Raw genomic sequence first — 25,289 nt, 5'->3', positions numbered from 1 at the left:
GCATATGAAGATCCAAAGTGCTACATGGATTTTTACAGATAATGTGGTCAGCATCGTTTAGGCCCTAGGGTATCAAGACCATCAGCTTACGTAGATTGTATTGAGGCAGTTTTTCCATGCTTTGCTGTGAAATCAGTTAGTTCCTGTCCACTGTAAGCAGATTCTGTCTTGACAAATAAGAAGCAATCTGTGTTCAGTTCTCTTCTGCAGTCAAAAGATGGGGAATTCCTTTGTCCAAGTTTTGAAATAAATAGTTAACACTGTGGGCCAAACATTGTTCAGATACAACTACTGTTTGCTATCATTTGCTCAAAAACAACAACATTCCTGAAACCAAAGAGGCATATGCATTATTGACCTAATGATGAATAAAGGATTTGGCAATCTGTGGAGGGATTACTTCAGAGAATTTCAATTCCATATACGTCCTTTCTACTTTAGTTTCATGCTTTCATGTAAATGTGAGACAGAAGGAACTCCCACGTGGTTTTAGCAAGCCTGCTTTCATTCATACTACCTAATTTATATTCTGTATCTTTAGATCTGAGTGTATTTGTCTCTCAAAAATATGAAAGCAAGTAAAAAATATAACACAAATTAAGCTGCAGCAGATAATATCAGTTTTGTTAAGGTTCCAGTGCTATTCTTAATTTCTACTATAATTAGAAACTAAATTTGCATTTAGATTTTCCATGGGGAACTTATACACTTTGTCCATTGTAAAACAACTTTGCTTGTGGGGTACCCTTTGAAACTTTATACGTAATTTAAATGCCATTTAATTATTAGATGTTTCATATCACGTTTATCAACTATTACAAACATTTGCTTCTGCATTGTTTATCATCTCCTCAGGGTTGATCCACAATGAAGTCTTAATGCTGAGGTTATGGCGTCATAATTATTTTGTCATAGACTTTGATGTGTATAAGCACAAAGATGACTTCAGTCTAGGGTCAGTCAGAAAGAATATCCACATTATGAAGAAAGTCATTACTAAAATACACACATTCACTGAATGCATATATTGGACAATACATTGCTGATGCCTCTTGGCACTTAAACACAGGAGGTTCCGATAAGGTGCATCAGGACACATCCATATTAACATAACAAAACAATTGAGTAACTTTGAGTGACTATATTTTTAGTGTTTTTAATAGGATAACTTTTTAAAATACAAATCGTTCAAAACCAATTTATAGTTGCAAAAGGGCAGAATGTTCATATTAAACTTCTGTGAACACTAACAAAACATAGTAGAAGAAATGGAGCTACAGTGTTATCCTAAGACGCATGTTTTCAACACCCTTTTATCTTAAGCATCCTCAATTTCTAACTGTCAGAAAGATTGTGACTGTAATTCTTTGCTACCAATATTTAATATACTTTTTAGCATGTGGAAACTGGAAATCTTATCCTGATCTGAAACTTTTTTTACTTGACAAAACTGTAATTCACTCTCCTTTATTGTTGAAGTGCCTATCAGAATAATGACATCACTGAATTTGAGAAGATTCTGAAAACAAATCACAGCAACATCATGGACGATCCCTTCATAAGGGAACACATTGAAGGTATGGTTACAGGAGGTTGTTGTCACAGTTCAGGGCAACTGCACCTGTATTTCCCCTGAGTGGGCACTAGCTTCAGGCTTCCAGCTCCCTAGTTTTTGCCTTTCTGGATGGAGACCCGTGTCTCTCTGCCTGCAGACCAGAGTATTTCTAGGCTGCATGGTTCCTTGCTTTCACTACGTTCTTCCCAGCACGGGCAAGTTGCCCAAAGGCACATGCTTGCTTTCTCTCAGAAATGGTTAACAGGTGTAATTGCTACAGTACTACACAGTTCTTTGTGTGCAAGCCTATTTTTTTTATTAACATAAAAAGCAATACAGAGAAAACATATTAAAAACAATAAAGAACCTACACCCATACGAATAAGCTTACCAGATGTTACTCTAACATGGATTCTGGCAGGAATCTCCTTCTCCCCCCACCTAACAGGATTCAGCTTGTGGTTACAATTCATTATAGCCTCAACTCTGAACTACCACACTCATAACATGTTTAGTCCACCCTTTATACAGTTCAGGGGTCTTTGACCTGGAGTTTCTAGGAGCACGTTGACCATGGGCTTTCCTCCCTTGAGGATAGCTTGAAAAGGGAGGATTCAAAGAGAGTCATTTGCATCCACTTCTCAGGTATTGGTCTAAAAAGTCCTTTGAAGTTCCTAATACCATCCAGAGATTGCATTAGTCAGTCTCTCCTGTAGAAGATAGATACACTCAGTTCCACAGGAATACAAACAATTGTATTTTTAATACAATGGACTCCAAAGACGTTAAACTTTAATTCAGAGTTTAGCTTCATTCAGTAAACATCACTCAGGATATTGTCAATCTGTCCCAGTTGTAATCCTGTTTTTTCTCTGACTTGTTAAGATATATTTCTTCTGCACTGGGAGAATAATAAAAAATAAATGTTCCTTATGAGTTAGTGTTTAAAAACTCTATTACTGGAAGTCAGTGTTAATGAGATGCTTTGTTATATAACGGTGAAAATTACCAAAACAATAGTTGCTTTAGGTAAAAGGAGCACATTTGCAACCAGATTTATGAATAAAAACAGCAGCAAACCTAGAGCCTCATCTTTTGAAGTAATGGAAAAATTACAGTTGACTTCAGTCAGCTTTGGATGAGGCCCCGACTGAGGAAAAGCATGTGTGGTTAACAGCTCATGAGGGCAATCTGAATATGACTAAAACTGTTATTCGTAAAAGATACCTAATTGCATGGAAGTCATTGGGTCAGATCCTATGATGCAGCCAAACTATGCAGAATGTGATGGTGTCTTAAAACTCAATCTTTGTGCTCCCGAGTAGTGCTCTGTGCAGGTTATCCATCCTTTCCCCTGTGTTGTATTTTGAGGGCATAGTATAGGGATCCATCAGCCACCCCGCCTTTTTCTCAAGCCATAGTCCATTTTCATTGCTACACCAGAAGCGGGGAGAGTATGTGGGGTTAGAACCTCTATTAGCTCTTTATCACTGAAGGATCATCCTTAGACGGAGGTGATCCTTCCTGGACCAATTAATATGGCTTTTTAGCCAAATGTGATTAATAATGCAGTGAAATGTGCCTACACTGCCTTGGAAGATCTGGCCCATTATGGCATTGATTGTCACTAATTAAAATAAAAAGTATTGTTGTGTATTCCTATATAGTGTTAAGTTTGGGTTTTCACCCAATTCATGTGAGAGATTTGATAAGCGTACAAACAGCAGTAAAACAGTCAGCTGGCCGAGTGAAGGAAAACAGAACAGGCTTAAAAAATATTCATACATATTTATTAACAGCTCATGCATGCATATTTTTAATTTATTAAACTTGCAGTTTATCTAGTGAGAAAGTGAAAAACATTCTTAGCTGCTGCACAGACTCTTCACATTGCAACTCTGCCACAACTCCTTGTCTTGTTAGGCTATTGAACTCTGATTCTGCAAACAGACTTCAGTGGGGTTACTTCTGTGCTTAAAATCAAGCATATGCGTATTTGCGGGGTTAGTGCCTTAAACTTTTCACATTTTGGTGAAAGACAGGTATTTCTGTAGTAAGCTGAGATGGTAAAGATACTGTGCAATATTGTGTACCATTTATCCAGTTTCTTAGAATAACTTTAAAATAGTTACAAACTATTTTGAAAACTGTATTTTCAAGCTTAAATAAGTTTTAACATAACCAGTACTCCTGCTAATACCCAGGCTGCGCTACATACTGTGAAACAACCAGTGAAGAAAGATGGCTTATTTTTACAACGTGGGAGTACTTATTACCATATAGGATCATAGCAGTCAAGAGATGGAAAAGACCCACTAGATATAAATATGGATCTATATTGCACACTTGCTCATTTGAATATGTAACCATTGTTCTTACAATAGTTACTTATTTGTTTTTCTTCTCTTACAGAGCTTTTGCGAAACATCAGAACACAAGTGCTTATAAAATTAATTAAGCCTTATACAAGAATACATATTCCTTTTATTTCTAAGGTACTTATCAGAGGAGATTTGTATTTGTTTAAATTAACGACAATTATAAATCAGCATAGCTGTTAAACAAATACAGCACTTTCCTAAATGGAACATCTGAAAATGTAGCATGGCCCCCAAAATGCAGTTAATAGAATACTGACAGTTTTGCAGTGTGTAACTGTAAATTTACATGTAATCTGAACGATTCTTATTAATGCTATAGTAAATGTTTAAGATGTTTAGCTGCCAATTTTGCAGCATAGAGATGCACTTGCTTTTGTAAAAAAACTTGAAAGTGCATAATTCCTCTTAGGCAACTATAATAAATATGAACTAGCATGCACAAACTCCAATGAAATTTCAGCTGTTTTAAACCCTTCTTGTCTAGCAGATATCATTAAAGGTCAGTGATGTCAGAGTTGTAAGTCTGACAAGAGATGGAATAACAAATTCATAAATTAAAAAGCCAGAAAGGAATATTATGATTATCTAGTCTGACCTCCTGCATAACAAAATTGAAGTGAATTTCCATCTATTGTGAGGGGGGAAATGTACTTTTATGACCTTTGTTAATGTTTGATTAGATTGATGGCATGGTAAAATGTATGAACTACTAAGGAAGAGTTAAGCATAGGTTTTATAATATAAGCACAAAATCTAAGGCTGATAAAATTGTCTTTTAAATAATTACTTACTGTAACCTGTGTACATTTTTTTTTAAAGATGCCATTCATCAAATTTGCAGCACAAGATAGGCCAGGAGCTCCGCTGCTACTTACATATTTGGCCTTCTGAAGCATTGCTAGTGAACACATGCAGAGTTTTTCTTTTCCCCCGGGGGTGCTCCACCACCACTCTGCCCTGAGGCCCTGCCCTCACCCTGCCTCTTCCCGCCCCTGCTCTGCCTCCTTTTCTAGTCCCCACCCCTGCTCCCCCCCACCCCCAGATCCCTGCCTGCTCTCTGCCCTCCCCAAGCCTCTCTCCCAGCTGCCGGTCAGCTGTTTGGCGCACCTTTTTTTTTTTTTTTCTGCGGGTGCTCCAGCCCCGGAGAACCCATGGAGTCAGCGCCTATGAATGCATGCCCATTCCATTCCAACTGTTAGACCAGGGGTGGCCAGACAGTTAAAGTGCAGCTCACAGAGCCCTCCCCACATCCCCCATTCTCTGCCTATCAGACTGGGGGGGAGGAGCACAGAGTTTCTACCTTGCAGTGGTGTGGTGGGGCTAGGGGCTTCTGCCAGAGGCAACTGGTTCCTGCTGAAAAGGGGGGGTACAATTTAAAGGTTCGTTCCTCCCCAACACTTGAGTCATGCCCCCTCAGGCACGCACCCCTTACCCTCAGCAGCCCCACCCTGCAGCTCCCAGGTGTTAGCTCTGCATGGAGAGGCAGCAGCAAAAGCAGCGGCTGTCCTTGCAGCTCCCAGCTGTTTGCCGCTGCCTCTCCCCATAGCCGCAGCTCCCAGCTTGCCGTCTCCAGCAGTTGCCGCGCAGGGAGGGGGCCCAGTGGCACCATGTGACAGAGCAGGGCCAGCAAACCCTAGCAAAAATCTGGGGGGGCACATGACACCCTCTTCCCCCCAAGTGTTGCCTTGGCTTCTGCCCAGTGGAGGGTCTCAGGGTTTTAGCCCCATAGAGTGCACCTGCCAGGGCACGGGGCTTTAGCTCCATGGGGTGCACCTGCCAAGGCTCGGGGTGTCAGCAGGAGTGGCGATGAAGCCCTGAGCCGCAGCAGGTGTGCCCCAGCTCTTCAACTTCTGAAGATTGCCATATGAGGCACAGAGGGTGAGTAAGTTTGGCCACCCCTGTATTACACCTCATATAATTGTCTGATCAGTTCCTTTATGACTGCAATCAGTGAACGAGTTCTCTGCGGGAGCTGCTTACTGAAATTTAGGGGTGGCATCTTGAGCTCTTCCGAGATGCTGCTGATCTTGTTGACAGTGTATATCTTGGTTGTTCTTTTCCTATTCTCTCCGATTATTATTGACTTGGTACTATATTCTGACATTAAGAAACTGAGCTCAGTACTTACATGTGAAAATTAAAATTAAAAAATGTTGGTTGCGAAATAGTACAATGGCAACATAACAAGAGTTTTCTGTCTTAGGAATTAAACATAGATGTAGCTGACGTGGAGAGCTTGCTTGTGCAGTGCATATTGGATAAGTATGTACTTTCCTCCTATTTCTGATTATTGAATGTCTTAAAACTGTAGTGTAGAAAAAACAGCAAATCGTGTGTGTATGTTTCCCCTGAAAATGCCATTTGATTCTACAATTATATAAGATAATGTGTAAGCTACGTCCTTTGGAGCTGTTTGGGTTAGTAACATGAGTCACATTAGAAGATGTGAATTCAGAAGATCTTTAAGTAGTTTGAATGGTATGATTTTACATTACTTTTGCATTTTATAATAGCATATGATTGAATCACTATGCCAAATTACGTAAGTTATATATTATTAACTAGTGTTTAAATCTATAAATATGTAAAGATTTTAAAAGCCTTTTATTTTAAGGGAATAGTGTCTAAACCTCCTACCTAATTTGCAAGTCTCAGCCATAGTTTATAAAACAACTGGATAATTTTTTTGTATTGATTTATTTTTTAGTTAAAAAGAAGTTTTTCCCTGTTCCCTGAATTTAAAAAAAATATATTTTTCTTTTAATTCCTATATTTGAGAAACCTTATTGGAAGCAGTGAATTCACTGTAAAACAAAGATCAGGTGTTCTCTAAAATGTTGTTCATATGGGGTGGCCTTAAATTCCTACAAGCACCTCTGAGCCATGTGCACTGCATGCACGTTGGTCCTAGTGTCTCTATCCATAAGTGTTTGGCAGGGGAAGTGAGTCTGCAGTTTAACCTCTTATCATAATTTCCCACCGGGCACTACATTGTGCAGATGTTAAATTCCTAGGCCAGTCAAGCTCTCAAATAAATCCTAATGTCTTTGTTTTGCATTAGTTGAGTGTGTGTTTTGAACGAATTACTGTTGTTTCAGATTTTTAATGTGGATTACAGATGTATCTAATTAGGGTTTTTTGTGTCTTTCTAGCACTATTCATGGCCGAATTGATCAAGTCAACCAGCTCCTTGAACTGGATCATCAGAAGAGGGGAGGTGCACGGTATACGGCATTAGATAAATGGACCAACCAACTAAATTCTCTCAACCAGGCTGTAGTCAGCAAGCTGGCTTAACAGAAAACAAGCTTTTACAAAATGTACTTAAGGCAACAGTGCGGTGATGTAAACTTTAAAAGAACTGGGAATGGCAAAACTACTGTCGGTTGATGTGCCCTGAAATTATTGGAGTTATGGCAGAAGTGCTTTTTTGATCAGCTGGTTTGTGTTTTGCTGCTGCATTTATCCCAAGAAAAACAGCTTTAATCTCCAGAAGAAAACCAAAATGCCACGGGATTTATGCTGTATTGACATCTCGCCCTAAACATACAACATGGTAGTAATTTGTCAAGGGCAACTAATGACCAGAGAGAAGATTTTTGTCATGATTTTAAATACACTGACACGTTACTGTTGGTTAAATTTAAACATGTTTTACCTGCAGAAATTCTCTCACAGAAATAACCTGCAATAACTTGAAATGCATACCCTTTTGAACACTTCCTTTTCTCATGTATAAATTGAAATGTTTGCTGCATTTTTCAAAATGTCAATTCTCCAAAAATGTGTCCGTATATTTCTGTACCTGCAGCGTAGTAAAGGTTTAGAGGAAACCCCGTAATTATAGTGGCATACTGTCACTTAGGTTTCAAGCAGCAAAATAAACAGTGCAGTTCAGAAATTGTACAGTTTGTTTCTTGATGTGTTTTCATTACATTTTGTTTTTTTAGAAAAGTAGGTAAGTGAATATTCCTCACCTCAGATAATGAGAACATTTTGGAGATTAAATCTTAACCTTGGTGCATGCTTTTGGTTTATTTCTTACCATATTTATGTACAAATATTATAGAGATTTAAGAACTGATATCTAGCAGTCTTGCTGATTTTTAAGGCTTTATTTTGAGAGGTACAGGGATCTTGCAATGCTAGTGGTAGTCAATGGTGGTAGGGGGTCTGCACTTCTGAGTATCAGGTCTTCATTTTGATCTCGGTATTTCAAATAAATGTTTGGTAGGAAATGGCTTTGGGGAAATTCAGACCACCATAGCTGACTTTAAGTTTGTGCCTTGTTAAACTAGATTTATGTTCTGACTTGGTTCTGAATTTAACTGTAATACGTTACATAAGTAGAATATGAAAATTTGGGAGTGATACTGAGATTTCTGCTGTATGGGTATAGAATAGGGCTTTGTGCAGTGATAGGGGAGATGGAGTCCATCCCCTCCCTCTGACTGGTTGCAGTGCTGTCCCTTCATAGCCACTGTTCAAGCCCTGATAGAGCAAACTTCTCCCCTCCAGGAGTTCTAGGCCACTGGATCCATTTAACTATGGATCTGTAGTGTCCTCCAATGAGTCCACTGCATCAGCTCTCTCTGTGACAGCCTGTTTCGTGCCAGAACAGAATCCCTCCAGCAGCCCACATCCAGGGGATGTGGAAGCCTTCCTGTGCTGCCACTTTGTCCACACTTGCACTTGCTCCATTCAAGACAGATGCATGGTTTAAATGGTACAAAGGGCAATGCCAGGCACGCTTCTCACAGGATGAATATATTCTTAAAGCAATAAACACCTGAAGACATTTAAGAATAAAAGTGAAACCATTTAAACTCTCTTCAAACACAAACGAGAGTAACAAATAGCAAATGCTCTCACTTTCTGTGAGAGGAGAGGCAGGGGAGTGAGATACCAGCTAGTAAATCAAATGTTGTAGGACAGCTTGTGAATGACAGAGTTAAAAGAAAAAGATCTGGAACTGTAGTATCTAAAATTTAACTTCACAGACTTGAGTAACAAGGCTTCTTGCTGAACTGCTGGAGGTTTTAAAGGCCATAGAAAAAGGTTTATTTTTATGTGTGTAATATAGTATTTTATCATATATCATATATTTTGGAATGCAATTCTCTAGCCAGAGTCTTATTGAAACAATAAGCTAATGCTGAGTATTACATTGAGATTGTCAAATTTAGGTAAACTGAAGGAAGGTCAGTAAATCCCTAGTCTGGCGAGTAAGAAATTGAAGGTGCATTCTTATATGTTCTTTTCTCTCTATTGATATAAATACCCTTTGTTACCTATGGAAAATGTATTAAGCAAAGCACCTATATTATCTAGAGATTGAAAAGCTAATTGTGCTCTTCAACAGAACAAAAAATTAAATGGCTGTTACAGTTGCCTGGTTTTTAGAAGATTGATAAAAATAGTACTCTGTGCCTAACCTAAGCAGATAGAGCATTCAGACAGGAGACTGCAAAGGATTAGGGAAAGAATGATTTGCTGTATTCTCCCTCATGCCTATCAGGTAAGCACCGCTGCACCAAGTCAAATAACTATCTAAAGTAAATGAGACATACGTATAGATTTCATAAAGAAATTCTAATCGTACTCAATATACCAAGAAGTTTTCCAAATCACTTTAAATAAATCACAGCTGTGCCTTTTTACTTAACTTTTTGTCATTTGAAATCCTGTAGTTGGTGTTTCAGATTACATCTTGTTTGTTCAAATGAAATTTTTTCCCCATTAAAAATTACACAAATCAGTTACATGGCTTATCATTTATAGTAAAGCCAAAACACACATTTGAGTTCAAATGGTTGGGTTTGTATGTGAGCTGCTAGCAAATTAAGACTTAATTTAAAGCCATTAAATTTTGCAGATAGCTAGTCTCACAGATTAGGTAGGTATTTACATGGCCTTTATCACCATATTGTTTGAGCACCTCACAATTGTTAATGGATTTTACTTTCACAACATCCCTGCAAGATCAGACAGTATTACCCCCATTTTACAGGTGGAGAACTGAGATAAAGGATAAATTAGATTTGCTCAAGATGACATAGCAAGCATATGGCCGCGCCCAGCAATTGTGTCCCAGTCCAGTGCCCTGTCCACTTGACCACCCTTCTCAGTCATTTCAATACAATTTATTTAAAACCATTTGAAAGATTAGTTACATTGCATGCAAAGAACAACTCTTGTTCTGGTGTCCAGTGTGATTTGTATTAAATGCAAGGAAAAGTATATGAAACAAAACTCAATTCTTGTAAATAACGGGGCTGAATCTTAACATGCAAGTTTCCTTATAGATAGAATTTTCTTTTTAACCAATAGACACTTTAATCTACTCAGTCTAAACTGGGTATTCGGAGATACAGTTAAATGTGAATATAAATTGGAGCTGGGCAGAGTCCTTTTTCACGTTCTTTGAAAAATATCTTCAGATAACACTAGCAGATGCATTGTTCTCATTACACACCATATTTCTGAATAATACTATGGTATGTGACATGTTCTTTACATTTTAAAAAAAATCCCATGAAAAATCGATTGGAACTACTCAGAGTAGGAAGCACTGCCAGGTAGTAGGTGTTTGTAGGTTGGAGGCTGCATTTAGCAAAATCAAATTAATTTTTATACTTCACGGCAAATTTATACATGTGCATCCAGCTAATAAATAAACCACTCTGCAAGCCTGGGTTCCATATCTACAGATCCAGTGTCTTCCATATGGATAGTCATTCCTTCTTTAGGGGTCACCTTCCCATAGCAATGTGGGTGCTGAGCCCTTCTGTCATAGGCTCTCTCCCCTGCCATTTACCCTACAATTGTTCCCCAAGCTGTGGGAGGGAACAATTGAGCCCTCCTCAAAAATAGAGAGGAGGCATTAACTGGAGGCCAACACTGCTTAAAGAGTGGCTTTTCCTAACCCACAGAGCCTTCCCGAACCTAGGTATGTCTGTTGGGGGGGCCTTGAGTAATTCTCAGGAAGGAAGGCAGAATGCAGAAAAAACCTGCTTCCACAGTACCCTTTGTGCTCCCTTCCCAGTGATGTTCACTTTACCTACCTTTATTAATGAAACTGGAGTTGAGGATTGGGCTCCAAATTAGTGCATTTTTGTGTAGAATCAGAATCCAGCTGTATTTAATACACTATGCTGCATCTCCTTGAGATAAGGGTGTCATTCTCTTTATCTAATTTAGTCATCTATATGGTGCCCATCAGCACAGGTTTTTGTTTTTAGCTGCATATAATAGCGTTTAAAAGTGGAGGTTCAACAAGAAGAAAGGTGAGCATTTTAAGCAAAATCAAAAAGAAAGTAAGGCTGAATCTCCCTGTTTGGTGCATTTCAGTGTAGTGAAAGATGCCTGAAACTCAGTCTATTATCAAAACTGTATAGCTCTTTCAACTACCTGGAAATGTTACTTCACTGTAAAATGCTAGAATCCTATTTTAAAATTATATTTTTCAGATTTACTTTTCTTTTGCTGACATAGTTTACACAAGCTACAATCCCACCATTTGTGTTAAGTGACAGTAACGTGACATCTGTCTGGAATTTACCCCAAAATATTCTTTCTCGCTCAAAGCTAGAGCAGTTGTTTGACATTTCAGTAGTAGTACGTTAAGTTACTCTATGTAAATAAACTCAAACTGTAATTTACATAGTTGGGTTGGTTTTTGTTTTTGTTTTGTTTTTTGGAAGGTCAGTAACTTTAGCTCTTTATTTTTTTGTGGGCGAGCCGTACCTGTTTTCCAGCTCGCCTGTCGCCCTCCAGGCACTGGCAGTGTTTTAAGTAGGGCTTCACTTGCTGCCTTGCAGATGTGGCAATACATTTAATAAACTTTTAAAAACTAAGTTAAATTGGCACCTGTGTGGTTGAAGTGTTGCTGGAGGCCAGACCTAGCCATTGTTGTTTCCAAAGTGGCATTTTGGGTATTTTTCTCTTGCCATTTTACAGAAGAAAGATGCAGCATTTAATTGTTTGTACCTGAAATGTCAGATTTTAAAACTGGTGATTTATTTTTTTAATTGGACAATTAGGACTGTATTTTCAAAAACAGCCACTGAATTTGCACCCACAATTATTCGCATATCTAGAATGAATACCTGGATTTCTTTTTTTTCCTGACATGGATCCTTTAATATGACTGTAATCCTATTTGGTCCCACTTATACAAGTAAAAACCAAACTGTTGTAACCAAGAGCCCTTGCATAGATGTAATAGCTGTGGGGTGGGGATCTAACATAGCTCGTGTGAATAGCTTTGCGTCTTTTCCTCCTTTTCAGTGAAAATAGAGATTTAAAAAATTTTATGAAATATTTTAAGTTTCTTTCCCTCCACCCCTACAATATCTCAGGTCATCCAGTGTGACCCTCTGCATTCTGTATATTGTTTAGATATATAGATCCAGCTTTTTAAAAATACTGCCCAATTTAGATCTGAAGACTTCTTATTGTTGGTTACTATGAATAATGGCCCTTTTAAGTGTGACCTTTATGTTGGTATGTGTTTTGGGAACACAAGAAGAATTTTACAATGAACAGTTATTTTTATCATAATGATTCATTATTTAAAAAACGTCCAGCAAATATCTTAAGAAAATGTCCTAACACATAGTCGGTGGTCAGTATTATTTTGGGTGGGATTCTTAATTAACTAAGTTGCATTCCACACTATAGTTCTGGTGTCCATTTCAAAGAAGGCAATTGTTTCAGAATTGTTCTCAGTGGCATTCTTCATTGGGTTTTCTGCCAGTTGGGCAAGTTCTCCCACATTACTGGAGATACTGAAATGGCTTAGTTTGAAATAAGTCAACTTAACTTGGCAGAAATAAGCAAAAGAAATACAATAATGGGGAGGAATATAAACTTTGTTTTGTAAAGATGTGTAGATATACACTGAGTTAGGCTGACTTTGGGGGAAATGAAATACATTACAGGTTATCTCTGTTTTTATCTTATACCCATCTGTCTGTTAATGACTAAACAAACTTGTTCAACTGCATCAGCTGGATACTGTTAATATAACCTGCATAACAATACCATTAGTCATTAAAAGAACAAACTTCATTGCATGGAAACATCCATTCACATCTGGATCATAATCTTCATTAAATTGGCTAAATCTATTTTTCTGTCTCCCTTTTGTAAAAGAACCTAAAAAGGTATTGTAAAAACAGTGCCCTTTTCAGGCCACAAACACTTGGGTTAGCTCTACTGAAGACCCTTACTATTCTGGTGTCCCTACTGCACATTCCACTGAAAAACATTGTGGTGGGGAAGATGACCAAGGAAACACCTTTGCAGAGTCTTTCATTAATCTCATTGGTGTTGGGAGAGGAGTCACAAAGGCTGCAGGTGCTGGGTGGAGAGGGTTTTTGTGAGGAAGGGGGGGCCGACCCCTCCACTGCTCATTTGTTGTAAAATCCTGGCTCCAGTGAAGTCAATGGGGTTATGATTTCACTCTGCTTTGTTTCCCCAGTCCCTACAGGAGCTACAGTCTTGTTGGCTACCAACTCAGACAAGATTTAAGGCATGGAGCCTATGAAAATGCTGCATTAATTTAGGCATGGTTATCTCAGATATTTGCTGCTCCTAAAGTCCAGCGGATTAATGATTGTATACAACAATCACATTAATAACATTATTAGTACTAATTATTACAACACACCTAAGAGGTCCACTTCAGGGCCTCATTGTGCTAGGTGCTGTAATGACATGTAATAGAGACAGTCCCAACCCCTTAAAGAGCTCAAAATCTTGATTAACAATCAGATTCAAAGGGTGAGGGGAGGATGAGGCAACAGTACTGCAGGCATGTTTTCATGTAGACTACCCGTGCATGTAAGCAAGCCAGCTACTGAGATGTTATCAACTGGCAGTTCTAGAGACATCTATGCAGAAGTGAGTCTTAGGTCTGTGTGATTTTGCTGATTCTTATGCCCGTGTGAAGTCTACTGAACTTACTTATTGTCTGCATAGTTGTAAAAGCCTACTCCTGGATAACCAATTTGCAAGATAAGATCTTAATGTACAATGTGATAGTCCATATGCAAAATGCCATACATTGTTTATTCCTTTTTAAAGGTAAAATGTTGGATATAGATATGATAATATGCTGTTTTATGCATGGAAAGATGGAGTGCATCTGTTCGGTGAGTCCAATCTACAAAACACTTGTCTAAAACAGTAAAATAGATTGGTATGTGGCAGGTGCAATTTAAATGAAGAATAAAAGAGCTAAAATAATAGTTGTATCTGGAAAACTTTAGCAAAATAGCTTTGTGAAAATGTTGTTGTTAGTTTAATATTAACCTAATGTTGAAATTATGATGGAGGCTTGCTGTTTGTTCATTAAATATACCACTCATTTCTCACATGCAGTTCTCAGATTCAGATCTGCCTGGTTTTTATTAGTAAATGTAAAAATACTTTTGATTGGGGGTACTTGAGGATTGAGTAAAGCTTAACACACCTTTTTTCTCTAGGGTAGGTAATTGATCTCTTTATCACTCAGAATTATTTTTTTCAATTAGCATGCCTCAGCTGGGAGTGTTGACATTTTGCTACAAGTTTAAGTGGTAATTAACCAAACTATACTTTTTTTTTCTAGCCTAATTTCTTTGCTACAAAAATATAAGGTGAATGAAATGTTCATATTAAACAAATTCTTGAAAGTGAACTTTTATAGCTCCATCTCATAGTCACACTCAGCAAATTATCAACTGTTAGCTCCTAATGCTGCAAAGACTGATGCACATGCTTAACTTTATGCCCTGTGAGTAGGCCCATGTTGATTTCATCTACACTACCTGTACCATTTTTAGCACTTGGTCAGGGAAATCTGTTACTAGCAATCATTGTCTGCAATGGGTTGAGATGCTAGAGTCGACTGGGCTCAGCAATCAGGTGGCTTGGTGGAAGGCACTGTTGATATCTTGCATTAGACCAAAAGAGCTCAAGTTTGTGGGTCTTCAGACACAATGCAAGACCTATCACTTTTCAATAGGATTTAGCCTTATGGTTGCTTTGGTGACTGTAGTGGAAGGAGTCCAGTGCTCTGTAGTTCCATGGAATGTCTTAGTATTGTCAACACTACATAAGAAAGCTGCTGTAGTCACTTGTACAGAATTGTTAGCTTTCTTTGCCAAATCTGCCTGCTTACAATACAATGCAAAACTTTTTACTTTAGCATGTTTTCTTAAACTCTTTTACAAATATAATTTAAGTTAGGGACAGGAGAAGAGGATTTTAAGGGCAAAGGAAATACAAGGCATCTGACTGTGGTTTTGCTTTTTCTTCACACATGTAGCCTGGGGGAGGGGGAGAGTGCAGCTGGGGATGGATAAACTATCCATCTGCAGCTGCACATAAATCTTTAACAGCTGCATGTTGCACCTTTCTCTGTTACTGGATGAAATCTGATGAAAAATGTAGCACCTGCAAAGGGTTGGCTGTCCTTAAGAGTGAGATGTACAGCTCTGAAGAGTGAGATTCAAGGCCAAAGAGTGAGACTTTCCAGGTTGCATTTTAGGTCATTGCTTAAGACCAAGATTCTCATCTTTGTTCTTCAGGGACATCCCATAGTCCAGGTTTTTAATCCAACCAACATTTAATAGTTTGTTTTAAAATGTACACTGCTTAATATTGCATATGAAACCTCTTAAATATCCTAATTCATACTAAAAACTAGGGCAAGTGAGAATTCTATATGCAATTCAAACCAGTGGATTTTAAAAAAAACCATTATTTGCTAGTTGGAACAAAAACCTGGATGGTTGCAGATCCCCAAGGACCTGAGCGGTTGTTCCCCTGGTTGAGGCATACAGTTAGTGAACAGGACAAGAGAAATTATAAAGTTTATTTTTGAATAAACTTAACAAAAAAGAAAACTTACATCAATATAACAATGTTTGTTTTTCAGATCACCTTGTCATAGTGACAGGTTTCAGAGTAACAGCCGTGTTAGTCTGTATTCGCAAAAAGAAAAGGAGTACTTGTGGCACCTTAGAGACTAACCAATTTATTTGAGCATGAGCTTTCGTGAGCTACAGCTCACTTCATTGGATGAAGTGAGCTGTAGCTCACGAAAGCTCATGCTCAAATAAATTGAAGGTGCCACAAGTACTCCTTTTCTTCTTGTCATAGTGATCATCCATTTGAAAAATACAATACACATTTGGTTTGTATATTATTGCTCATATTACATTAACAGCAAACTAAAATAAACAGATTCCAAAACAAATAAATGTGCAAAATATATTAATTAAAATGAAATAATTAAAATAAACCAAACAATATATTGTGAATGTAAAAATAGAGTAATTAAAGTAATTTAAAGCTAACCAACAATAGATAAAGGATTCAGATTCCACATTTATTTTAATATATCATTTGGTTCACATTTTATTCATATGCTTGGTTATATTGCCAAGTGCACACTTTGCTGTTTTTTATAACTTCTTTTGGTGGCTCAAACTTGAAACATAGCTCAGGATTTGCTAGCTTCAATTAGATAATAGAGGGCAGGGTCCCATCTTGTCCAAGGTATGGTCTGAATGTACGGTTGCCAGGTGTCTGGTTTTCGACCAGAACGCCTGGTCAAAAAGGGACCCTGGTGGCTCCAGTCAGCACTGCTGACTGGGCCATTAAAAGTCCAGTTGGTTGCACAGTGGAGCTAAGGCAGGCTCTCTTTGGCTCCTGGAAGCAGCAGCATGTCTCCCCTCCGGCTCCTAGGTGTAGGGGCAGCCCGGGGGCTCTCTGTTTTGCCCCTGCCCCAAGCACAAGCTCTGCAGCTCCCATTGGCCAGAAACTGCAGCCAATGGGTGCTGCGGGGGCAGCACCTGCGGACAGGGCAGTGCACAAAGCTGTCTAGCCACGCCTCTGTGCACGAGTTTGGGGGGGGTGGAATGTGCCACTGCTTCTGGGAGCTGCTTGAGGTAAGCACAGCCCAGAGCCAGCTCCCCTAGCCCCCTCTTGTGCCCCAACCCCTTGCCCCAGCCCTGATCCCCCTCCTGCCCTCCAAACCCCTTGATCCCACCCTGAACCCCTCATCCCCAGCCCCACCCCAGAGCCTGCATCCTCAGCCAGAGCCCTTACCCGCCCATACCCTAACCCTGATCCCTCTGAACCCTTCAGTCCCTGCCCAGAGTATCCTCCTGCACCCCAAATCCCTCATTCCCAGATCCACCCCAGAGTCTACACCCCCAGCTGGAGCCCTCAACCCCCCCTGTGCCCCAACCCTCTGCCTCAACCCAGAGCCTGCTCCCACTCTCTGAAACCCCCCAGCCCGGAGCCGCCCCCTGCACCCCAAGCCCCTCATCCCAGAACCCACACCCCCTTTTGCATCCCAACCCACTGTCTCAGCCCAGAGCCATATCCCGTACCCTGCACTCTTCATTTCTCGCCTCACCCCAAAGCCAGCCTGGTGAAAATGAGCGAGTGAAGGTAGGGAAAGTAAGCAATTGGTGGCGGGGGGGGGGGGGGGGGAGGGGGCTCAGAAGGGGCAGGGCAGGTTGTGAGGGCAAGGGTGTTTGGTTTTGTGCAAGTAGTAAGTTGGCAACCCTATCTGAATGGTGTCTTATGCTTCGGAACAAGACTGAACTCTCTCTCTCTTCTCCTGCATTTGAATAGGGTAAAACTAAGCCAAGCCTGGCAACTCTGTCAGTCATTCATGTTTGTGTGTCTAGTACATGACTAAATGTACTAGAAATGAATAAAATCCAAAAATAACCTTGCCGCCAAGGTTCTTGCTTTATTTTTAAATTACCTGTCACCCTAGATTGACTCAGGACTTGCCTCTCTACCAATTTTTGTGTAGATAGGCAATGCTTTAAAGAGAGTGTGCTCAATAATTAAAAGTAGGTCTGTGGAGAGAAAAAAAGTGCACCAAAGACCAAATTCAAAGCTTTCCTACTAAAAATGTATGAAGATAAATGAGCAAAGCCTATATACAAAATTCAAAGGCCACAAAAACTAACACAACTTTCACAGTAATGGGCCACCCCACCCTTTTTTTTAAGAACAATGGAATTTGCCTAATTAAGACAGTTTTAGAATGCAACCCTAACTATGCAGTTGTAACAATAGACCTTCACAATAACCTAAGTAGTAATAGTTGAAGGAAAGCAAAAACACACACCTTTTGAACACACACATATAACTTCAATGATTGTGGCTGAATGCTCAGCCCTTTAGAAAAAAATTAAACCTTGTTTAGGAGCCAAAGCATGAATGTAGGAACCTATTTTTGAAATTCTTGGCCTCTGTATGTGTTGTGGTAAGACCTGAGAAATCTCCAGGTTTGTACATGAAAGTAGCAAAAATAGGAAGCCATACCAAAATGTCAGTTTTCCACTCCATTAACTAGTGATTACTGTACTGACATTGACTAATGAAAATCAAGCTTGGCTTCTATCACTATTACACTCAACCCTTAACACCACAAAGTTTATGCAGCTCCAGTAGCCTTTTTTATGTGCGTCCAAATTAAGAGTTTGTGTCTCAAATGTGACCTAAAACAATTTCCTGTGAATAAGCAGACAGTTGGCCACAATATACATTCAGCCTTCACTCTCTCGCCTGACAATTTGTAACAGTGCAGATTTGTTTCCTTTCTTTATGTGGAGATCTGTATACATAACCCCCCAGTCCATTTCAAATAGGTCATTGGAGTACTGCCATAATACTTTTAATCACTTTCTAAGCAGTAAACTAGAGATGTAAACTTTTATCCTGAATGCCAGTCACCTGAGTTATTTGGTACCTTATACCACAAAGCCTTTGAATGATACAGATAGTAGTGACCCCATTATAATCTGAATCAGACAATTTTAAACACTGAACCTGTGAGAAATGAGGCAAAACCACTCAACTAATGTCACAAAGAATTAGAATGGCAGGAAAAGTACATGGAAATATTGAAATAGGCTATACTACAAATCATCAACATTATATGAAAATCTCCAGGTGCGGCTGGACGTAACCAAGGCAAATACATATTTGTAATAGCTGCTGCAATTCTTGTATGTCCCCTTCATGGAAGTTTAACTTTTTGGGTCTGCATAGCAACAACTCCATAGTCCAGTCTCCTGGACTTTCCTCGCCCTAACTACACTCTGCCTGCATGTGGAGTTTTCCTTTGCAGCTTTCCCAGCCACACAGCAGAACTGTAGTGGGCAGATTTAGGTATATCTCCTGAGTTATGCCATGTAATTCTATAATCTTTTTCACACTCCTCCATTATATGCATTGTATGTTTAGGTTCTTAATAAGAAAGCCAAGTGCCTACTAAAAAGCTATTAGTCACAATTTCACACTGCCACTGTTCTTAAATCCTTGCACCATCCCTTTTCTCAAGGGTGCCAGTCTGCTTTGCAAAAAGAAAAGGAGTACTTGTGGCACCTTAGAGACTAACCAATTTATTTGAGCATAAGCTTTCGTGACTCATCTTAGTCTCTAAGATGCCACAAGTACTCCTTTTTGCGAATACAGACTAACAGGGCTGCTACGCTGAAGTCTGCTTTGCGTATGCCTCCATTGGAATTGCTGTAGAGACAACTTCGCACAACAAAAGCTGCTGGAGAAGAGTGTGTGCTATAGATAGGATGATTGCTTTGCAGACCTGCTGGTGGTAAAATGTGTCACTACACCCAGTATTACTGACTGAGTTAATTAGATAAAATGGAAAATTAAAAAGTCAGCATAATGTAACCCACTGATTGTAGTTACCTCATATAAGCTTATGAATGTGATACAGCCCACAGCTGTCAAATTCAGCCTGTTAGCTCAAGTGGTAAAGACTTGTACTGTCAGTGCTGAAGCACAAGTATTTAAGCCCTATTGTTAAGGCAATCAGGAACTGTTACAATAAGATTTGTATGTCTAGCTTACTTCTGCATGCGACTTGAGCTACAGTATCAAAGTTCCCACTTACTAGGTTTTTTGTTTTGTTTTTGGAGGGGGGGCGGTTTTCAGGGGCAGTCCATGATATACAAGGTAAGCTGCCCTTCTTTGGGCCTGTACCTCTATTAACATCATTCATTTAAGGAAATTATAAACTTGGCCCCAATCCTGCAAACAAAAAATTAAACCTCTGCTTAAGTGTTTGCAAGATCAGGGGTTTGGTGTCTTCATGTTACAGGGAATAACCACAGAAACAACTTAGACTCAGCCACCAGTTAGAATAGGTAAGTGCGTCAATGAGTTAAACAATCCTCAGAGCCCCCGACACATGGGTAAGTAGCGTACAGAGCTGACACGTGAGCCAAGGGGTCCTGGCGCCCAGTCCTGCGCTCTAACCACTAGGCCCCTTGGCCTCCAGCAGGCGCCGGCCAGCAAAGCCACTTAGTCAACGCGTTCTGCGCGGCTTGGGTCCGCCCAGCTTCCGTCCCAGATGATGCCGCCCGCTGGCTGCCGCCCATCAGTAGCGCAGCCTGGAGCCGGTTTCCGTATCAGTCGTCGCGGCTCCGGCATATGCAGGAGCGGCTCAACGAGTCGGGTGGGGAAGGGACAGCCACGGAGGAAGCGGCTCTGACTCCCCCGGCTGACACACCCTGGCCCCAGTGCTGCCTCTGCGCTCGCCCACTATCCCGTTCGGCCGCCCCGGGGAGCAGGCGGCGGCGGCCTGGTGTTTACCCCCGTTCTCAACAGGTAGCCGCGTCTGACGGCAAGTGAGGGGCTGTGGCTTCCGGGGATGTTAATACGCATGCGCAGAGCATTGGCGCATGCTCAGTAACAGTAAAGGAGCTGATCCTGACACTCCGCCGCGTCTCCCCAGCCCAGCTGGAGGAGCCATGGACAAAGACGACAAGGTAAGGGAGGGGCCGGGCCCGGGGCGGCGAGCACGCGCGCTGTAAACAATGAGAGAGGTTGGAGGGGGGCTGAAGGGGTGTGCGCGAGCCGAGGGGTGCCGGGGCCGAGGAGCTCGCGAGCGGCAGACGGGGACGAAGAGGGGGCGGGCGGGTATCGGGGATTTGCGGCAGCCGGGAGACAGAGCTGTAAAGCGGAGGCGGGGGAGGGGGCAGTGGAGCTGCTCAGCTGAGGGGGGTTGGTGGGCACCGGCTGCAGCCCTCGGGCCTGCACTCCAAGCAGCTGGGTTCCTGGGGGGCTCAGGAGAAGATCTGTAACAGGGGTGTGTTTGTGTGTATGGGCATTGGGGAGGGCGGGTGTAAAAGCTATTTTCTCTCCCTCCCTTCCTCTCCCCCCCCCCAAAAAAAATCTGGGCTTTAGTCTTGAAAAGTTATCCAGAAAACTAGAGCGAGCCGAGGCGGGGAATGTCCTTTATTGGACCAGCTGCTGTTGACGGAAGAGAAAACTCGATCTTTTCATGTTTGTTTGGGGGTACGTTTCACTCCTAAACAGGGATCCTGGAGTGGGGATGACAACACACGCCTAACACCTGTCCCCCCAGCCATCTTTCCCTCTGTTGGGCTGGAGAGGGTCTTGTGAAGTGTGTGGGGGCGCGTTAAAATAGCAGCTGAAATACAGTAGGTCTGACCTCATTCCTTTTTACCCACTTCCTGTATTAACTTGAAGTTTGTGCAAGTCGATGTTGTTGTTTGTCATTTTCATAATTTTGTATCTAAGATGTTGTGATACGCCTTTCTGCTCTTTTACCTGGCGTGTTTCAAGTTGCTGGGACAATTGGAGTAAATGAGATTTCATCTGACATATGCAAAATCAGCAGGAGAGACTTTTAAAAACATCCTCAAAACGAATAATGTGTCATTTCCCTAGTGTATGAAACATGTAGATTTGTTAAAATCATTGTTCGTTAAGGGGGTAGATGTAAGTTTCTGACATTCAGGGCACAATCTAGCCCTGCCTGTCCTTAGTTTGTAGCAGATAAAAGGTTTAGATAGCACCTGGAACAATTTTAGTCCTTCCTCCTCCCCCCCCTTCATGTGTTTAACTGGAGGGCCACCAAATAATCAATTTACTTTTTCAGGGTCTTTTCAAGTTGTTGTGGACATGAATGAAGGAGCCTTTAAAATGTTACTCAATCACAATTGTTTAACGTTTTATTGATGTGAACACAGTAAAATTCTTCATCACAAGAAGATGATGATTTAAAAAATCCAAAATTAAAGAGTTCCTCTATGTGAAACTTAATAAGATTTCTTTTCAGAGTAACAGCTGTGTTAGTCTGTATTCACAAAAAGAAAAGTAGTAGTTGTGGCACCTTAGAGACTTACAAATTTATTTGAGCACAAGCTTTCAAAGTCTCTAAAGTGCCGCAACTACTACTTTTCTTTTTGCTAATAAGATCTCTATTATTACTAAGCTGCTCTTCAAGGAAATGTGTGTTGAAAGTCCCTAATTGCAGGAATTCAAATATAGTCCAGTTATGACTTTCAGTTTTGAAAAATCTTCAGAATTCTGGGGTTATCCTTTCAATTGACTTAATTCTAAACTTCAGTAATACAGTAGACATTGAACAAAGGGTTATTTTTGTAAGAATAATTGTTGCATTTTGTGTATAGATTTTAAGGATGAGTTAGTAAACAATGTCTATCTTCACTAGCAGTCTGTGTGTTATGATGAGTAATAACTTCAAGCAATCAGATAGTTATGGAGAAAGGATGAAAAGATGACTCCGTGTACAGAAATAGAAATTTTTTACTAAAATTAAATTAGACTATTCTGCCAAATTGGGAACTTTTTTCTATGCTTCTTGTTAATTATTTCATATGTCTTTTGTTCACTTTTATTAGAATTGTGGTACTATTGTGAAGTTTGTTGCTAGAACTCTTAATCACAGATGACTTCACACACCCTAAGCATTTTTTCCTGGCTCATGAGAGGGCTAAAAATCACTATGGTTATTCACCCCATTAAGTAGTGAAGCTCTCAGTTATGGTTATACCCTTTTTATGTAGCCCCTTTCATATCAGAAGAAGCACAACTGAGAGCTTTGGGGCAGGAACTGTCTTTTTTTTGTCCTGTTTGTACAGTGCTTAGAACAATGGGATCCTGGTCCATGACTATGGTATAGTATGCTAGTGTGAATAATTGTGAGGTAATTTTCTGAAATACTGTAACTGTCTTGCTTCACATGCTTTCTGATTAGCCAGTAGTAACCTGCATAGGAATACTCTGAACTAAGGTTCAAACTCAATAAGTTTAATAAAAACATTAAAATGTGCTTTTATCAGTGTAAAATTGTTTGTTTTTTATCACAATTTTAAGGTGCTGGTGCGGGTCTTGGAAATTCTTTGATTTGCGCACCTTTCTCCTTAGTGGCACTGGACAACTGACAAATAGTGTAAAAGCTTACAGTCATGAGATGAAAGTGGTTAGGTAAATAATCTTTTGGGGGAGGGAGAAAGTAGCATTACAGTTTATTTGGGACTAACTAGAATAAAATCAACTCCTCATCTCATAGGAACAGTTAATGTGATTTAGAGTATAACTATGTCAGAAGAAGAAAAGGAGTACTTGTGGCACCTTAGAGACTAACAAATTTATTTGAGCATAAGCTTTCGAATTTTATGTCAGAAGAGTGAATGTTGTTGCATGTTATATGTATAATGAGGGGTGAAAAGGGATTGTCAGTATTAACATAATTCATCTCTTTGGACAAAAACCTGTCTTAAAGGAAGAGAGCCATCACACATCTTGTATTATTTTTTTGTCTAGGCTAACAAAACAATTTAAAGTGACAAAGTGTCATCTGTGGATTCCCCTTAGCTCCCCTCTAGCTAGTTTTGTATCACTGTAATATCTGAGCCCCTCTCTACTGTGGTTAAATAGTTTGGGTTACTAATATAAAGAGAGACATGTTACAGAAATTTGTTCTAAACCCCTTATTCTACCCTGGGATTTGTTGCGATTTCTGTAATGGGTGCTGGAATGGTTTGGTTCTGTCAGTGCCAGAAGTTAATGTGTTCAAATGCAGTTAAATGGCATGTTTGGATGGCGTCTGTTGTCAACCATGGGTTATTTTCCTACTGTAGGCAAGGTCACACAAAGTTGTTTGCAGGTTTTCTGCGCAAGGGAGTGGTGGTAGGAAACTAGGAGAAGAGAAACAACTTGTGGTTTTTTTTAATAAGGTGATACTATTTTCAAATTCAAAAATTAGGATGTGTTTATTTGCTTAGGGCTATGCTCAAGGCCTTGGACTCTATTAGCACAATTAGGAAATCTAGTGGAATTGCAAAACATCAATCACGGACATGTCCTGAGTTATAGTATTTGTTACTTAAAAACAGCCTGTTTGTCGTCTGCTTGAACAAAGTGCAAGGAAAGTAGCGCCAACAGATACACCTCTATCCCGATATAATGCAGTCCTCGGGAGCCGAAAAATCTTATCGTCTTATAGGTGAGACCGCGTTATGTCAGGGTAGGGAGAGGAACTGCTCGCTGCCCCAGCTCACCTCTGCTCCACCTCTGCCTCCTCCCCTGTGCATCTCCGCTTCTCCCTTCGCCCCTTCCCAATCAGCTGTTTGGCACGGGAAGCATGGAAGGAAGGGGGCGGGAGGAGCGGCGGTGGTGCACTCAGGGGAGGAGGTGGAGTGGAGATCAACTGGGGCAGGGAGCGGTTCCTCTTCATCCCGCTCGTGGGAGGAGGCGGAGCGGAGGTGAGCTGGGGCGGGGGGGAGGCACAGCAAGTGGGGGTGTGTGCAGAGGAACTGCTTGCGATAACACGAATTCGGATATAACAAGGTAAAGCAGCCCTGCTCCCTGGAGCGCTGCTTTACTGCGTTATATCCAAATTCGTGTTATATCGGACCACATTATATCGGGGTAGAGGTGTAGTTATGGTTTTATTATGGTGCTGAGTGCTTATTACCCAAGTAATTTGGATGTAGGTGTGCTGTTTTTGTTTTGTCCAATTTTTCCAGTTGTATTTCTCTTTTGAGGATATGAACATTGAGAGATTTGTCTATTATAGTGGAAAAAGAAGAGTTAGGCTAAACTCCAAGTTACACACACTCTCTCTTGTTAAACTTTGAAGTCACTTAAGGATAATACAAAGCTGTCCTTGCCAGAAGGATGTTTTGTGTAAGGATTCTTATTTTCATATGATTGAACTATAACCAGAACAAGGTCTTCAGTGTGTTTAAAAAAGAGTCAGAATTGTTTTGCAACGATAGATATGCATGTCCGTAAGTCTTCTAGTGGCTATTAGACAGATTTATTGTTGACCAATGGGAAAAGTCCCACTCATGTCATGCTTTGTACTAATGCCTTCCTGCAAAAATCTCAAAGCACTTTTATAAATATTAAAGTTTACAATATGCATTTGAGGGGTGTGTATGTGCATATATGTGTATGTGCTCATTTTACTGGTGAGTAGACCTGAGGCACATAGAAGTTGTGACTTCCCCAAGGTCACTCTCCAAGTCAAT

At 40.3% G+C, this 25,289-nt stretch overlaps 2 protein-coding genes across 4 annotated transcripts in view; both read left to right on the top strand.

Moving 5' to 3' along the window:
• Positions 1-7,960, top strand: part of COPS2 (COP9 signalosome subunit 2) — a 34,617-nt gene extending 26,657 nt beyond the window's left edge. For both annotated transcript variants that reach the window (XM_073303959.1, XM_073303958.1), the window contains exons 10-13: positions 1,480-1,577; positions 3,968-4,050; positions 6,140-6,198; positions 7,089-7,960. In XM_073303959.1, the coding sequence (XP_073160060.1) occupies positions 1,480-1,577; positions 3,968-4,050; positions 6,140-6,198; positions 7,089-7,233 (385 nt within the window). In that variant the 3' untranslated portion in view covers positions 7,234-7,960. The remainder of the gene's footprint in view (positions 1-1,479; positions 1,578-3,967; positions 4,051-6,139; positions 6,199-7,088) is intronic.
• Positions 7,961-20,348: 12,388 nt separating this feature from the next.
• The window catches only part of SECISBP2L (SECIS binding protein 2 like), a 53,648-nt gene continuing 48,707 nt past the window's right edge, over positions 20,349-25,289 (top strand). Inside the window, exons 1-2 of one of the 2 annotated variants that reach the window (XM_073303955.1) lie at positions 20,667-20,750; positions 21,301-21,425. Coding sequence is in view for 1 of the 2 variants with exons in the window: in XM_073303954.1 (XP_073160055.1) it covers positions 20,664-20,750 (87 nt within the window). In the remaining variant the exon portion in view is untranslated. Of the gene's footprint in view, positions 20,751-21,300; positions 21,426-25,289 lie in introns of both variants that reach the window. The other variant, XM_073303954.1, reaches the window with a different exon arrangement.

This window comes from Lepidochelys kempii, chromosome 10, assembly GCF_965140265.1.
Source record: "Lepidochelys kempii isolate rLepKem1 chromosome 10, rLepKem1.hap2, whole genome shotgun sequence".
NCBI classification, from domain to species: Eukaryota; Metazoa; Chordata; order Testudines; family Cheloniidae; genus Lepidochelys; species Lepidochelys kempii.
Note: the sequence above shows the minus strand (reverse complement) of the source record. Positions and strands in the feature narration are given on the sequence as shown.